Below are 16,921 nucleotides of genomic sequence, written 5' to 3'. Positions count from 1 at the left end.
GAGAACTCTGTGATGGCTTTTGCACAATAAGCCTACCCTACAGTACGGGACAAGGTTACACTACATCTCTGATTGTTATGTAGACTAGTATCTCTTTAAAATTGTTGTAATAAAAAATAAATACATGTAAAAGTTCATTGCAACAAATGGCAAACTAGTAGTTCCCTGAGTAAAAAAAAAACTCTTCAAAATTGTTCAAAAACGTTTTTATACTATATAGGCCTACTGGGAAGCAATCATTTTTGGACTAATTTACTTGATATTACAGCACATACTTTTATACCAGTTCTGTATTCAGGGTATTTATTGAACACACAACAAAAGTAAACATTACATTTGAACATGTATAAAGTCACACTTGTATGATTCTGCCTTATCACAGACACAGGGATGGTGAATGTTAAAGTTAATATAGTATTCCACAGATCTAACTATTTAGGCACCAGATTTAAATATTTAATATAAAAGTAGTGATTTTCAAATATGAATGCATACAATATTGGGAAATGTGACCTTGCATCATACTGGAACATTTCAACCAATACAAAACATTTAGCACAAATCACTGTTTACCAGTTGGCATTTTCAACTCATTTACAATGACTAATGACTCATATACCCAATCAAGCAATGGAATGCCACTAAACATATAATTATTTTATTCCAAATTTGTTACTGATTTGTTGTTGCTGTGAACTTAAACGAAAAACAGTTGTGAAAAGCGTTATTTTTAGCTGTTGTTTTTTTACTGAGTTTTATGTTATATAAAAGCCAGTGTCATGTACTCCATATGAATATGCATACAATACACAATCTATAACACTGCAATCTCAGCGAGCGTTTATAAACATCTTCCTGAAAACGAAATGGAACGGAACATGGGATATTCCATGGCTTATAATGAGTACCACAATTTAAATGAGACAAATTAGACTGAAATTAGAAACATTATACAACAAATTGCAAAAAAGTTAAATTTCTGCAGGAAAACTACTGCATACAATAACAAAATAAAAGTAAGGAAACAGTCAGTATTGGTTCAATTTCACTGCCTCAAAACAGGTGTGGCCTAACCTATGATGGTTTGGGGATGTTATGTCATCTGGATGGAGGGAATCAATGGATGGATATCAAAAGTGTCTGTTTCCCAATAGTCAACTTATTGCTGGATACAAGGTTAGAAGAATATACTATTAGGTTACAGTTCATTGCAGTAAGCTTGTGAAATACATCTGTTCATCATATTGGCACTAGGTCCTTCGGTTTCAATGACAAACTATGTCTCAATTGTTTTTGCTACAGTTGTACATTTTTCAAGATGCTTTTGCAACATTCTCTTGCACTTGTTTTTAATTAAAAAAGCAAACAAAAAAAATGTACAAATGTTAGCTAAATACCAAAAAATAGTTCCCAATAATCATATAGGCCCAAAGAATGGCTTGACTTTGACCCCATGTTTACAGAATGCACAACCAATTGTATAAAGGTGGTCTATTAGTATAAACATTGGATGTTTTTATTCATCATGATAAGGAAGTCTTTCAGTCTGTTTTCCGTCATGTCCGTTAGCTGCTGCCGATCTGTGTTGGTTTCTCCAGCGTCTGTATTTGGATTGACTCTTGCGGTAGGCGAAACGACCAATGTCCACCATGAACACCCAGGATAGCACATACATGGCAACTCCCTCACACTTTATAATGAACCTGGGCCATGGGGAGATGAGCTCGCAGTACAACATCCTTCCGCCAACCACTATGCGCATAAACACAAATAGCACTACAAACAGAACATCCACCGCCTCCCCTGTCAGGCTCTCATAGCGACCCAACTGTCTCAGGAACCAGCGAGCTTGCAGAAGGGGGTTGGTGATCTCACTGGCAAAAATTACAGCGCATGACTCAATGCCTGATTCCCCCAAGCTCAGGGTCAACAAGATACCCAGGATGCTCATGGTGTGGTGGATCAGCATCACCGGGCCCTCTGTGCGGAAGTACACACACCAGCCCATGTCAAAGATGAAGTAGCCAAGGCTAATGACCATAGCAGTGATCTGAAGGGGGGTGTTCTTTGTGCCTGAAATCAAGATCACAACATTATTGTAAACACTCTTCATGGTTAGTAACATTGTCATACACACATCAAATTATACTAGGCAAGAAACTCTACATGAGAACATTTGGTTATGGATGTAAGCCTTGGTTCTCTGAGTAGATTAACGGGGTCGCCAAACGACCTATGGAAACTCCTTCCCCTTCACGCGATGAGATGCTTAATATCAAAGATGTTTACAGTTAGGCCCCTCCCTTACTGTACCCATGTGACCTGTCAATATAAAAGGCGGTGTGACATGGCACACTGTCTATTACTTCACTTGAATTCCACAGAGGTGGAGGAAAGACATGAAAAGCTTGGCGATCCGTTACTCTACGCAGAGAACCAAGGCTAAATCCGTAATGTTCTCTTTAATTTTTGTAAAGGGGCTGCTGTACCAAACAGGTGGTTCAGGCAACAGAGTGGGATACCTCACTCACCATTAAACCTTAGTCTAGATGAGTCCCTGGGAAGTCCTTGTATGTACCACAGCAGGGTTTCCAAAACCTGTCCTCAGGCCCACCCCCCCAGACATTTCACATTTTTGTTTTAACCCTAAACTGCCAAACCTGATTCAGTTAGTCAAAGGCTTGATGATTAGTTGGCTAATTGAATCAGGTGTGCCAGTTTAGGCGTAAAAATAAAATGTGAAATGTCTGGGGGGGAGGGGGAGAATGGTTGGGAAACCATTTACAACAGAATATATTAACCCAACAGGGTGGATTAAATGCCAACTGTAGTATACAACTGTAAGCACAAACAAGCTGAACGCTAGAACTTAAAACATGAGGCTTCAATTAGGTGTAACATCACCAAGAGTAAAAGGCTTCTGTATAGAACATCCATCTCACTGATGGTTGATAAGTATGTACAAGGTTCACAGTATGCTCACTTATCTGGGTTGAGAGAGGGTGCTGTGTCCAGAACCAGAGACACCACTGATGGTGTGGACATAACATTGAGTCTGGAATACCTTGTGAAAGTAATGGGTGTTGATTCCAGGGAGGCCCCTCTGAACAAAACCCATGAGGTGGCCGTACCCCTAGTGGAGTGTGCTACCATGCCATCTGGAGTTGGTGTACCTGCTGCAATGTATGATTTTGAATAACACTGCATTGGTAATCCAATGTGCCAGTCTCTGCTTCGAGAGAGTGCGACCTTTGGTGTTCTCCCCATAACACACAAAAAGCTGTTCTGTTTGACGAACAGTTCTTGTTGTGGCAAGATGGTCTCTCAATTCCCTAACCGTGCAAAGTGTATGCAACTCACGACTCTCCTGTGAGAAGTGGGGAGGCTGTCATATACACATTCAATGTAGATGGGGACTTCCCTGCAGAAATAAGCTTCTGGAGAAAAGACAAAATGTCAGTAATTGGGCAGGAAGATGGCAATTCTGCATGGGCAATACACCACTTTCTGAACATGTTCCACTTGTTGGGATAGAGTCTTTGTGTAGAGGACCCCCTTACTGCACGTATTGTATCAATTACCAAGGAGGGTACAGCTACAAGGTGGTCACGTTTAGGGGCCACACACACAACTTCAGTATGCTGGGTTTGGGGTGAAAAAGCTTGCCATTTGCTTGTGACAGGAGGTCTGCTTGAAGAGGGAGTTGCTCCAGAACAGTTTCAAACCCAGGAAGCGCACACACTGAGTAGGGACCAGATAACTATTTTCCAAGCTCATTGTTAGTCCCAACTCGGAGAGGTGATGCGAGACAAGGGATGTGTGTGCCAAGGCTTTGTGACCCTACACATACTAGCCAATCATCTAAGTACTCCAGGACTCCGACTCCTGCTTGGCGAAGGGGTGTTGACGCTGCGCTTATGCAATTTGTGAAAGCACAAGGGGCAAGCGAGAAACTTGCGGTAGGACCAAGGCTCTGTGTGCTGTTGTGCAGAGTGTACGCGGTCTGCATGTGGTGCATCTCTGCTTTTTCCGAGGCCCTCCACCTATTTGGTATGGCTGAGAGTGTCCGTTCCCCCACTGCTGAGCAGGTGCAGCATGTCTGAGCCTTGTAAGTGGGCCGCTGCTGAGCCAAAAGTCTGGCCAGGTAATATGGGTATATCTAAGAGTGGAACTTTCTTTGTCAGGTAGCTTGGGACTGCGCTAACCATAGATGGCGCTGTGCAACACTCAGTGTGGCCAAAGTTTTCCCAACCATCTTAGCATTGCCCTGAAGGCACTGGATGAGCAGATCTGTCACTGTCAACAGTTCTTTCATGGTCCTAGTGTCGTAGATTGCGGAGAGGCGTGCCTGCAGCTACTCCTGAAAGGAAGCCAGTATCGTTGCTGAATTGCCAAGCCTAGCGGATAGAGAGGTGCTGTCATGTGTCCTGCGTAGGAAGCAATCAAATGCCCTGCATTGTTTGTAAGCCAGCTCTTGGTCTGAACTGTGACAGAGAGAAGCAGGCAGAACAAGTGAAGCAAATTATTTATCCATACGGGGGAAATGGCCAAAACCATTCTTGTCTGCATCATGAACTGTAGCTAAGCGAGTGCATTTGCTTGGCATGGCAGGGGTTCTTTGATTTGGCGTGTTTCATGTGCATTGGAGCTCACGCACAAAGTCTTTGAACAACAGGAGGCATATCTCAGTCTTTGAAGAACTGAATTCATCAAACTTGAATGTGGACACCATGGCAGAAGGGGCGTGCTCCACATTGAGGTTCCTGCTTGCCCTCTCAAAGATTTCAAAGGATATTTTCTGGTCGACTGTCACTGCCAGTAGCAACGGTCATCAAAATTGTTAAAAGGTTTTACTAACAATTCTAATAAATGTAACAGTAGGACAATGGATGAAGATACTCCAATCTGTTTGAATCCATCAAGTATTGACTCAATTATAGCACATAAAACATTTATTGGCACAGACAAATAATGAATGCAGTGGGATTTTGGTGTGGAATCCAGGTGTTCAATTTGTCAAATTTCACTTTTGTTTTCATAGAATGCACTATATATACTACATTTCTAATGGTATCAGGTATTTATTTTATATTTTGTGTTAAAATAAAGAAAACTATAAGTGCCTAATTTGCATAAATACACTGGGTTTATTGGCATATATTAATACATTAAGATAAAGGGGTAGGTTGCAACCACAAAAATGTCTAGGCCTACCTGCACACACCTGTGCTGTCTAGACTGCCTCATTCATTACTGTTGTTGTCACATTCGGTTGCATAATTCAACAAGTGAGTCAATAGCAGGATACACCGATAAAAAAAATCAACACGCTTGGCTCTATATTACATACTTTACATTGTTTGTGAGATCAGACATAATATCACTCACTATAAGTCTTAATTTTCAGAACTTGCTTTCATTTCAGTGCATCTAATCATTATAAAAATTCTAACTTTTTTCAATTCAACAAAAAATGAACACCCATCAAAATAAAGTTCTCTTTTTTCTCTTCCTTGTGACGCAAGTGTTGAAATGTGTTAAATCCAAGATTAAGCTTTAGCGTTCTTATAAATGCAACGGAAAGAGAATGTATTCCATTGAGCCCATTTCAGCCACCGGGGTGTGTTTGACAGGTCCTTACAAACATTTCCACATCGTCACGTTAACAGGAAAAAAAGTCAGGCACAAGCAAGAGTACGAAAGAGTTGCAAGAGTAAAATGAAAGCAATCAATCCAGGGAAATTTAAGCGACAAGTGGATTTTGCACCCCTCGAACAAAGTAAATTGATGGCTGAAAAATAAACATCCTCAGGTGGGCGGGGCATGAGAGCGGCTACTGCCAGGCCGACAGGCTGGGACTGGACGATGCTAGAGCCATGGTGCATACCATCATCATCATCAGAGTGATCATAGTCGGTGGCATAAGACTGGGAAGCTCTTGTGGACAGTACATCAGTGTCGTCCGATTCAACAACCACACTCTGTTCAGAGGTAGGGGTTGGGTTTGGTACCGGTGGAGGAAGACTGGCCAGGATGTGCTTGAGGGTGGACTCAAATGGTTCCCATGTGGATGCCCATCTCCTTGCGCACCTCCGTATGGCGAGATTTGTGCCCAGGCGAGGATAAGAAATGGTGTTTATTGGGCGGTGGATCACGAGGTGAGTGAGACCTGTCATTTGACCTGGAGTGTTTGAAATAATCTGCAGAGGAAGGTCTACGATCAATGATCTGTGTGGCAGACTCAATCTGATGACAGTCCGGGGGTTCTGCCCACAAAGCTCTCAAGTCGAGATTTTAATACTCTCTGTTTGAATTTCTGACACTGAGTACAACAGCTGCTACACTGTGAAGCCACTTGAGCATGTTCAGCTCCCAAGCAGATGAGTGTGCTCATCTGAGGCTAGGAGACGCTTCTCACACTGTTGACACGGGTGGAATGACATTCTGAGTACAGCACTGAATCTGTGTGCAAGGAACGGATGTCACACAATTGGATACACAAGAGAAGTGTGTTCCAAGAAAAAGTCGCTATAATACAAAAATGTATGCTAAATAGCTTTGTGTCTCGATGTGCCTCAGTGTCTGCTTTGCTGCTGCGTGCTCTTGCCTCGGTGTCGGCTTCGGATGCTTTGAGAGAATAGCTAGCAACACTAAGCATCAGCTCTGATCTGTAGAGCTTAAGGGGCGAGACTCCTGCCAAAATATGTGGCGAAATCCTGGCTCGAGACTCTGCCTATATAGGCGAACTCAATACATTTCATGCACGCTTCGACAAAAACAACACAGAGCCATGCACGAGGGCCCCGCCGTCCCAGAGGACTGGGTGATCTTGGTCCCCAAGGCCAACGTGAATAAGGTTTTTAATCTGTTCAACATTCGCTCATAGGCATCTCCATGGTCATTTTTAAACTCTCCTTGTCCCAGTCTGTAATCCCCACGTCAAGCTGACCACCATCATTCCTGTTCCCAAGAACTCTAAGGCCACCTGCCACACTGACTACTGCTCTGTAGCACTAACATCTGTAGTCATGAAATGCATTGAAAGGCTGGTCATGGCACATATTACCTCCATCATCCCAGACACCCTAGACCCACTTCATTTTGCGTACTGCCCCAGCAGATCTACAGACAATGCAATCTCAATTGTACTCCACACTGCCCTCTCCTACCTGGACAAGAATAATACCTATTTGAGAATGCTGTTCATCGGCTACAGCTCAGAATTCAACACCATAGTGCCCTCCAAGCTCAGGACCCTGAGACTGAACACCTCCCTCTGCAACTGGATCCTGGACTTCCTAACGGGCCGAAACAAGTAGGCTACAACACCTCCGCCACGCTGACTATCAACACAAGGGTCCCACAGGGGTGTGTGCTTAGCCCCCTCCTGTACTCCATGTTTATCCATGACTGTGTGACACGACGTGGTAGGCCTGATCACCAATGGAGATGAGACAGCCTACAGGAAGGAGGTCAGAGAACTGGCTGTGTGTTGCCAGGGCTGTGTGTTGCCAACTGTGTGTTGCCAGGACAACAACCTCTCCCTCAATATCAGCAAGTCCTAGGAGCTGATCATGGACTACAGGAAATGGGGGTGGGGGTGAAAAGATTCAAGTTTCTCAGTGTCCACATAACTGAGGGCTTAATATGGTCTCTTCACACCAGAACAGTTGTGAAGAAGCCCTTAGGAGACTGACACGATTAGGCATAGCCCCTCAGATCCTCAGGAACTTGTACAGCTGCACCACTGGTTGTACCACTCTCTGGTACGGCAAATGCCCCGCCTGTGACAGGAAGGCCCTACAGAGTTAGTTGAGGACGGTCCAAGCGGTGCCTGAGAAAGACTGTTCTCCATGCTCCTGTCCAGCAGACTCCTAAACAGCTTCTATCCCCTGGCCATAATACTCTAAAATGTCTAACAACTACTGCTCTCCATCTCCCACAGACTGTCCACACTAACTCTATATATGCCCATCCACAGGTCTCTACCAACTCAGACACAACCTATGCTGTGAACAATATGAGGGTGGGTGTCATGGCTTGCTGGAATGGCACGGAATGATCCCTATACCAACTTAACCACCTTTAGAAAAATATGTTCTAGAAGCAGCACTGTACATGGAAACGATTACACTGTTTCCGTGCAATTAAATAGTGAGCATCTTACCTGGATGTGTGAAGGGCCAAGGTCCTTCCACATAACCTATGTAGGCTGTTATGCAGACTGCCAGGATTCCATGGAACAGTGTGACCAGCCTACAGTTCCACTCAGACCCACGGCTTCCATTGGTGTTACACAGTAGTGTGTAGAGAGTGATCCAGCCTGTAAGGCAGAGGACCACGCCAACAGACAGTGATGTCATCCCTCAGCTAAATACACAAAAACAAGACAAAAACAACTTAATGACCAACAAACACATATAGAAGTTTTAAAAGATTGCATGATGCGCTTTACTTTCTACCATCACCAAAAATATTAGCTATGCTCAAGATGTGTGTGAGCAAGTCTGATTAACCTACATTTTATGTTCAGGTAATGTTCTGTAAAATGCAGCATAATTGCAATATGGAAATACAGTGCCTTCAAAAGGTATTCGCACCCCTCAACTTTTTCCACATTTTGTTTAGTTACAACGTGGGATTAAAATGGATTTAATTGTGATTTTTTTTGTGTCAATGATCTACACAAAATGCTCTAATGTCAAAGTGGAAGAAAAAGTATATATATAAAAAATGTAAAAAAAACATTTATGAAAAATAAAACACCTATATATCTTGATTAGATGTATTCAACCCCCTGAGTCAATACTGTACATGTTAGAATCACCTTTGGCAGCAATTACAGCTGTCAGTCTCTGTGGTTAAGTCTCGAAGAGCATTCCACATCTGGATTGTGCAACATTTGCCCATTATTCTTTCCAAAATTCTTCAAGCTCTGCTGATCATTGTTACACAACCATTTTCAGGTCTTACCATAGATTTTCAAGAAGATTTAATTCAAAACTGTAACTCGTTCACTCAGAAACATTCACTGTCTTCTTGGTAAGCAACTTCAGTTTAGATTTGGCCTTGTGTTTTAGATTTTTGTCCTGCTGAAAGGTGAATTCATATCCCAGTGTCTGGTGGAAAACAAACTGAAATAGGTTTTCCTCTAGGATTTTGCCTGTTTTTAGCTTCCATTAGGTTTCTTTTTTATACTGAAAAACTCCCCAGTCCTTAATGGTTACAAGCATACCCATAACATGATGCAGCCACCACCATGCTTGAAAATATGGAGAGATGTACTCAGTAATGTGTTGTATTGGATTTGCTCCAAACATAACACTTTGTATTCAGGATAAAAAGCGAATTGCTTTGCCACATTCTTTGCAGTATTACTTTAGTGCCTTGTTGCAAACAGGATGCATGTTTTGGAATATTTTAATTCTGTGCAGGCTTCCTTGTTTTCACTCTGTCAATTAGGTTAGTATTGTGGAGTAAACTACAACGTTTTCTCCCATCACAGCCATTAAACTCTGTAACTGTTTTAAAGTCACCATTGGCCTCATGGTGAAATCCCTGAGCGGTTTCCTTCCTCTCTGGCAACTGAGTTAGGAAGGACACCTGTATCTTTGTAGTGACTAGGTGTATTGATACACCATCCAAAATATAATTAATAACTTCACCATGCTCAAAGGGATATTAAATATCTGCTTTTTTTTCTTATTTTTTTACACATCTACCAAACAGCACCCTTCTTTGCGAGGCATTGGACAACCTCCCTGGTCTTTGTGGTTGAATCTGTGTTTGGAATTCACTGCTCGACTGAGGGACCTTACAGATAATTGTATGTGTGGGGTTAATGAGGTAGTCATTTAAAAAATCATGTTAAAAACAATTATTGCAAAGTGTGAGTCCATGCAACTTATGTGACTTGTTATGCACATTTTTAATCCTGAACTTATTCAGGCTTGCCATAACAAAGGGGTTGAATACTTACTGACTCAAAACCAGTGGTGTAAATTACTACTAGTCGATGTGTAAACTATTACTAGTTTTTTGGGGCATCTATACTTTACTATTTATATTTTTAGCAAATTTTACTTCACTACATTCCTAAAGTAAACAATGTACTTTTTACTCCACACATTTCCCTGACACCCAAAAGTACTCGCTACATTTTGAATGCTTAGCAGGAGAGGAAAATGGGTCCAATTCACGCACTTATCAAGAGACAATCATCTCTGGTCATCCCTACTGCCTCTGATCTGGCGGACTTACTAAACACAAATGCTTTGTTTGTAAATTATGTCTGAGTGTTGGAGTGTGCCCCTGGCTATCCATAAATAAAAATATATACATAAAATTGTGCCATCTGGTTTGATTAATAAAAAGCCATTTGAAATTATATATACTTTTTACTTTTGATGCTTAAGTACATTTTTGCAATTACATTTACTTTTGATACTTAACTATATTTAAAACCAAATACTTTTAGACTTTTAGACTACTTTAACTCAAGTAGTATTTTACTGGGTGACTTTCACTTTCGTCATTTTTTATGAAGGTATCTTTACTTTTACTCAAGTATGACAATTAGGTACTTTTTCCACCACTGCTCAAGGCAATTCAGCTTTCATTTATAATTAATTTGTCAAAATTTCAAACAACAATTCTACTTTGACATTATGGGGTATTGTGTGTAGGCCAGTGACCAAAAATCTAAGGTTAATAGATTTTTTATTCAGGCTGTAACACAACACACCCACCACATACACTGCTGCTACTGTCTATGGTCTATCCTGTTGCCTAGTCACTTACCTCTACCTATAATTACAGTACATAGCTACCTAATTTACCTCGTACCCCTGCACATCAACTTGGTACTGGTACTCCCTGTATATAGCCATGTTATTTTTATGAATTATTCACTGTGAATTTATTCCTTGTGTCAATATTTAAAACATTTTTTACATTTTGTAAAAGTATTACATTGTGTATCTTAACTCTGCATTGTTGGAAATGGAACCGTAAGTAAGCATTTCACCTGTTGTCTACGAACCATATGACAAATAGAAATGGATTTGAACAAAATGTGGAAAAAGGACGTGAATACTTTCTGAAGGGACTGTACATTACCTTCCAGTGAACCTGTGTTATAATCCAAAGTGACTGATGAACAGTGTATGTCTAAACTGAGCAACTTGTTTTTTCTGAACTGAGCACAAAAAAAGTGTAAACTGAATACCAAAGACGACTCCCCAATAATCATACTTAAAGAATGACTTGACTTTGACCCTCCTCTTACACACAACCATGTGTTAGTTAATCATTTGTTAAAGGTATTAGTATAAACATTGGATGTTTATATTAATCTTCTAAAGATCAGGAAGTCTTTCAGTCTGTCTTTCCATCATGTCTGTTAACTGTTTCCAATCTGTGTTGGTCTCGCCAGCGTCTGTATTTGGATTGACTCTTGCGGTAGGCGAAATGACCAATGTCCACCATGAACACCCAAGACAGCACATACATGGCAACTCCCCCACACTTTATAATGAACCTGGGCCGTGTGGAGATGAGCTCGCAGTACAACATCCTTCCGCCAACCACTATGCGCATAAATACAAATAGCACTACAAACAAAACATCCACCGCCTCCCCTGTCAGGCTCTCATAGCATCCCAACTGTCTCAGGAACCAGCGAGCTTGCAGAAGGGGGTTGGTGATCTCACTGCCAAAGAGTACGGCGCAGGACTCGATGCCCGATTCCCCCAAGCTCAGGGTCAACAAGATACCCAGGATGCTCATGGTGTGGTGAGCCAGCATCACCGGGCCCTCTGTGCTGAAGTAAACACACCAGCCCATATCGAAGATGAAGTAGCCCAGGCTAATGACCATAGCAGTGATCTGAAGGGGGGTGTTCTTTGTGCCTGAAATCAAGATCACAGCATTATTGTAAACACCATTCATGGTTAGTAGCATACATACAGTACCAGTCAAAAGTTTGGACACACCTACACATTCAAGTGTTTTTTTTGTATTTTTTTTGTAGAATATTGTAGAATAATATTGAAGACACCAAAACGATGAAATAACACATATGGAACCTTTGACTGGTACTGTACACACATCGAAGTATACTGATCAAGAATCTACATTAAAAAAACATGTAGCTCCTATACCAACTTTACAGAAAGCTGGTGCAGGAGCAACACTACATGGGATTAGATAGTGAGCATCTTACCTGGATGTGTGAAGGGCCAAGGTCCATCCACATAGCCTATGTATGCTGTTATACAGACTGCAAGGATTCCATGGAGCAGTGTGACCAGCCTACAGTTCCACTCAGAGCCATGGCTGCCACTGGTGCTACACAGTAGGGTGTAGAGAGTGATCCAGCCTGTTAGGCAGAGGACCACGCCGACAGCCAGCGATGTCATCCCTCAGCTAAAAATACAAAAACATAATTGCAATACGGAAATACATTACCTTTCAATGAACCCTTGTTATAATCCAAAGAGACTGATAAACAAGTGTATATCTGAACTGAGCAGCTGTAGTGCTCTGGCCAGACTGAGTAGTGAAGGTCTGGTGAGGGGGACGTCTCATGTCGTAGGATTGGGAAATGAGACCATGATACAACCTCGTTGGTGAGGGGAAATTGCATGCTAGCTCACTTCAGGGAGTTTCAAAACTAGTCCAAAAGTAATTGTGTCTGGGGCAGTGGGGCAGCACATCCTGGTCTCATAGACAAGACGTAACATAGTAAACTCAAATCCGGGGCACTAAAATCAGTATCACACTGTATGTTACATTTGGTATGCTTACATAAGACAGAAGGTTATTTAAGGCAAAAAACAAGAGGGTGGTAGGTCAGGATGGATGGGTGTATAACATAAATGTCTTGCAACCCAAAGCTTGCATGTTCGAATCTTATCATAGACAACCTTGTCACTTTTAGCTATCCCTTCCTCTAACCCTTTAACCTAACTCCTAAACTTAACTCTAAACGCTTGACTAGCTAACATTAGCAACCTTGCTAACGTTAGGCACAACAAATTGGAATTTGTAACATATATGTTTAGCAAATCCATAACATTGTACGTTTAGCAAATTAGTAACATGTACGTATCGCGTAACATATCATACGAAATGGATGATGGACATTCACAAATTAATACTTACCATACTAAATGGAGTCCCGGTTTTACATACTGAATAACACAAAATGCTCTGAGACCAGGTTGCACTGCAGTGCAGACAGTAGCCATATCTGCCAGCAAACTGTCATAAAACAAGCTAGAGTACCTATTTATTATTTATACTTGAACCTTTATTATGTACATTATATTTAAAAAGAAAAGACAATATCCAAATGTAAATGTTTATTATTAATATCATGAATTTGGCGTACTATTTATAGAGCTCACTATGATTTCCTCTGTTCAGTTGTTTTGACATCAGTGCAGAAGGGGAGAGAGCAGCTAGTTTGCTAGTATAGAGTAGAGGTCGACCGATTAATCGGAATGGCTGATTAATTAGGGCCGATTTTAAGTTTTCATAACATTCGGAAATCTGTATTTTTGGGTGCTGATTTAGCTGATTTTTACATTTATTTAACTAGGCAAGTCAGTTAAGAACACATTCTTATTTTCAATGACGGCCTAGGAATGGTGGGTTAACTGCCTTGTTCAGGGGCAGAACGACAGATTTTCATCTTGTCAGCTCGGGGGATCCAAACTTGCAACCTTACAGTTAACTAGTCCAACGCTCTAATCACCTGCCTCTCATTGCACTCCACGAGAAGCCTGCCTGTTACGCGAATGCAGTAGAAGCCAAGGTAAGTTGCTAGCTAGCATTAAAATTACATTAAATAAAAAACAATCAATCAATCATAATCACTAGTCATAACTACACATGGTTGATGATATTACTAGTTTATCTAGCGTGTCCTGCGTTGCATATAATCGATGCAACGCTGGGGGATGATTTTACAAAAGCGCATTTGCTAAAAATGCACAATCGTTGGACGACTGTACCTAACCATAAACACCAATGCCTTTCTTAAAATCAATACACAGAAGTATATATTTTTAAACCTGCATATTTAGCTAAAAGAAATCCAGGTTAGCAGGCAATATTAACTAGGTGAAATTGTGTCACTTTTCTTGCGTTCATTGCACGCAGAGTCAGGGTATATGCAACAGTTTGGGCAGCCTAGCTCATTGGGGCGGCAGGGTAGCGGTTAGAGCGTTGGACCAGAAGGTTGCGAGTTCAAACCCCCAAGCTGACAAGGTACAAATCTGCCGTTCTGCCCCTGAACAGGCAGTTAACCCACTGTTCCTAGGCCATCATTGAAAATAAGAATTTGTTCTTAACTGACTTGCCTGGTTAAATAAAGGTAAAATAAAAAAATAAAATTGCGAACTAATTAGCCAGAATTCTACGTAATTATGACATAACATTGAAGGTTGTGCAATGTAACAAGAATATTTAGACTTAGGGATGCCACCCGTTAGATAAAATACGGAAAGGTTCCGTGATTCACTGAAAGAATAAACGTCTTGTTTTCGAGATGATAGTTTCCGGATTCTACCATATTAATGACCTAAGGCTCGCATTTCTGTGTGTTATGTTATAATTAAGTCTATGATTTGATAGAGCAGTCTGACTGAGCGATGGTAGACACCAGCAGGCTCGTAAGCATTCATTCAAACAGCACTTTCATGCGTTTTGCCAGCAGCTCTTCGCAAGCACAGCGCTGTTTATGACTTCAAGCCTATCAGCCTAATGGCTGGTTTAACCGATGTGAAATGGCTAGCTAGTTAGCGGGGTGCGCGCTAATAGCGAGGGCCACGGCTTTTGTGGAACGATGGGTAACGCTGCTTCGAGTGTGGCTGTTGTCGATGTGTTCCTGGTTCGAGCCCAGGTAGGGGCGAGGAGAGTGACGGAAGCTATACTGTTACACTGGCAATACTAAAGTGCCTATAAGAACATCCAATAGTCAAAGGTATATGAAATACAAATGGTATAGAGAGAAATAGTCCTATAAATCCTATATTAACTACAACCTAAAACCTCTTACCTTGGAATATTGAAGTCTCATGTTAAAACCACCAGCTTTCATATGTTCTCATGTTCTGAGCAAGGAACTCAAACGTTAGCTTTTTTACATGGCACATATTGCACTTTTACTTCTCCAACACTTTGTTTTTGCATTATTTAAACCAAATTGAACATGTTTATTTATTTGAGACTAAATAGATTTTTATTGATATTAAGTTAAAATAAGTGTTCATTCAGTATTGTTGTAATTGTCATTATTACAAATAAATAAAATGAAAATCGGCAGATTAATCGGCACCGACTTTTTTTGATCCTCCAATAATCGGTATCGGTGTTGAAAAATCAGAATCGGTCGACCTCTAGTATAGAGTACCACAGTATGAGTCATAATACCCATAAAACTGAGCTGTCAAACAGGGAAATGGTTCCAATCATATTTCCACCATTCATTTTTCCCATAAGCGATTTTAGAAACACTTAAACTAAGGGCTGTGTTTCGTGTAGGCTTACCCTGGCGGGACATTTTGATAACCTTGTAAATCTCTCTAAGACATTGTGACTTTTATCAATGTATTAGCCTGTATTTATCCCCCAAAAATTAAATGCTAATGTGGCTTTCATAAAGAACTACAAATGCAATGATCTTGACGAGTCTGGCAAATCGAGGCAAAGGAAAGAATCTCTGGATGAAATATCTATTGTTAGTTAAATGTAGTAATTAATAAATTGGATACATTCTTTAAATGGAGAATTTTGTGAACTGTCTTGTGCAAGTTTTGAAAAGACACAATAGCCGTTTGCAAAGATGATATTTAAGAGCTTGCAGGGACTTGTAGTTTTGCATGTCTACTTTGAAGCGAACTAGCATTTTCGAATCAGAGTAAATGGAGCTGGATATATATTTTTTTAAAGTCACTCGTCAGAGAGAGATTTACATGGTTACCAAAACGTCATGCAAGGGTAAGCCTACACGAAACACAGCCCTTATTATAAGTGTTTCTAAAATCCCCTATGTGAAACATTTATGGTGGAAAAAACGATTGGAACCATCTCCCCGTTTGACCACTATGTTTTAGGGGTTTTATGACAGCTCTACTGTAGGGCTCTATAGCAAAGATAGAAAATAACACTGCCAATATAGCTCCAGACTGAGCCATTTATAAAGATGCGAATATTTTAGCTAAAAACACATTTAAAAAGGGAATAAAAATGAATCCAGATTAGCTGTCTAGACAAGTTTCCTAAAGCAGGCTAGAAGACAGCAAGCTAGATGGACAAGAGCTTAGCTCCTCAAGCTATCAAATGTTGGCAAAGCGAAATAACATAATAACATCACCTTATTTATGCACCGCTTGCACGTTCATGTCGGTGACATCTCTAGTCTCTTTGTGGCCAGCATGGTCCCTCGGGTGACAGTCACTTCATCTTCGGTTCTTTGTGTCCATTACGTTACTCGGCTCAAAAACAAACAATTGCGTCTCGAGTATCTAATCTCAATAGCCAACTCCCTCACCTTGCAGTGTCAGCAAATGGTGCTGCAGATAGCTACCCAACCCTAAACGAAATTAGTGAATTAGTTTCCAACACTCGGACAAAAACAAAATATAATTACTGCTAGCCTGGTTCCCGAATGTAGGAGTAGCTTTACCGTGGTCGGGTGGTGTCTACTTGTCAACTAGAATGGGGTTGTGGCGCCATCCGCTGGTAATATTTTGATATTTTCCCCATCAGTACGTGGAGGTGAAAAGGTGGGATGCAGGTATAATAAGCCTTCTGCAGAAATGCTCTCTGGTACAGGTGGGGAACATGAAAGCTACACGAAAATGTATACTGTACCTGGCGCATGGTAGGTGTCAGTGAATCTTGTTCTGAAGTC

General features: G+C 41.1%; 2 protein-coding genes across 5 annotated transcripts; both read right to left on the bottom strand.

Annotated features, from left to right (window-relative positions):
- Positions 1–286: 286 nt before the first annotated feature.
- LOC110507378 (TLC domain-containing protein 5) lies at positions 287–16,691 on the bottom strand. Of its 4 annotated transcripts, none has more exons than XM_021587331.3 (3): positions 16,658–16,691; positions 8,168–8,370; positions 287–2,073 (listed from the first exon to the last, which is right to left on the bottom strand). In XM_021587331.3, the coding sequence occupies exons 2-3, from the start codon at positions 8,361–8,363 to the stop codon at positions 1,517–1,519; spliced, it is 753 nt and encodes a 250-aa protein (XP_021443006.1). In that variant the 5' UTR covers positions 8,364–8,370; positions 16,658–16,691; the 3' UTR covers positions 287–1,516. The 4 variants fall into 4 exon arrangements, with proteins under 4 accessions (XP_021443006.1, XP_021443005.1, XP_021443004.1 ...); XM_021587330.3 differs by lacking the exon at positions 16,658–16,691 and adding an exon at positions 12,469–12,586; XM_021587329.3 differs by lacking the exon at positions 16,658–16,691 and adding an exon at positions 11,119–11,852.
- Positions 10,035–16,738, bottom strand: LOC110507381 (TLC domain-containing protein 5). The gene is made up of 3 exons (XM_021587333.3): positions 16,382–16,738; positions 12,224–12,426; positions 10,035–11,909 (listed from the first exon to the last, which is right to left on the bottom strand). Exons 2-3 carry the CDS (start codon positions 12,417–12,419, stop codon positions 11,377–11,379), a joined length of 729 nt encoding a protein of 242 aa, XP_021443008.1. The 5' UTR covers positions 12,420–12,426; positions 16,382–16,738; the 3' UTR covers positions 10,035–11,376.
- Between the last annotated feature and the right edge of the window lie 183 nt (positions 16,739–16,921).

The sequence above is a fragment of the Oncorhynchus mykiss genome, chromosome 27, assembly GCF_057628025.1.
Source record: "Oncorhynchus mykiss isolate SJ-2025 chromosome 27, ASM5762802v1, whole genome shotgun sequence".
In the NCBI taxonomy this organism is placed as follows: domain Eukaryota; kingdom Metazoa; phylum Chordata; class Actinopteri; order Salmoniformes; family Salmonidae; genus Oncorhynchus; species Oncorhynchus mykiss.
The sequence above is the reverse complement of the archived record's forward strand: the minus strand, read 5'-3'. Positions and strand labels throughout refer to the sequence as shown.

What these genes read in the sequence shown, in the direction of transcription:
- LOC110507378 (XM_021587331.3), bottom strand. Translation starts at nt 8,363, where the DNA reads ATGACATCACTGTCTGTTGGCGTGGTCCTCTGCCTTACAGGCTGGATC. An exon ending in TTGGCCCTTCACACATCCAG is followed by an intron (nt 2,074 to 8,167) that starts GTAAGATGCTCA and finishes TCTTGATTTCAG; the next exon opens with GCACAAAGAACACCCCCCTT.
- LOC110507381 (XM_021587333.3), bottom strand. Translation starts at nt 12,419, where the DNA reads ATGACATCGCTGGCTGTCGGCGTGGTCCTCTGCCTAACAGGCTGGATC. An exon ending in TTGGCCCTTCACACATCCAG is followed by an intron (nt 11,910 to 12,223) that starts GTAAGATGCTCA and finishes TCTTGATTTCAG; the next exon opens with GCACAAAGAACACCCCCCTT.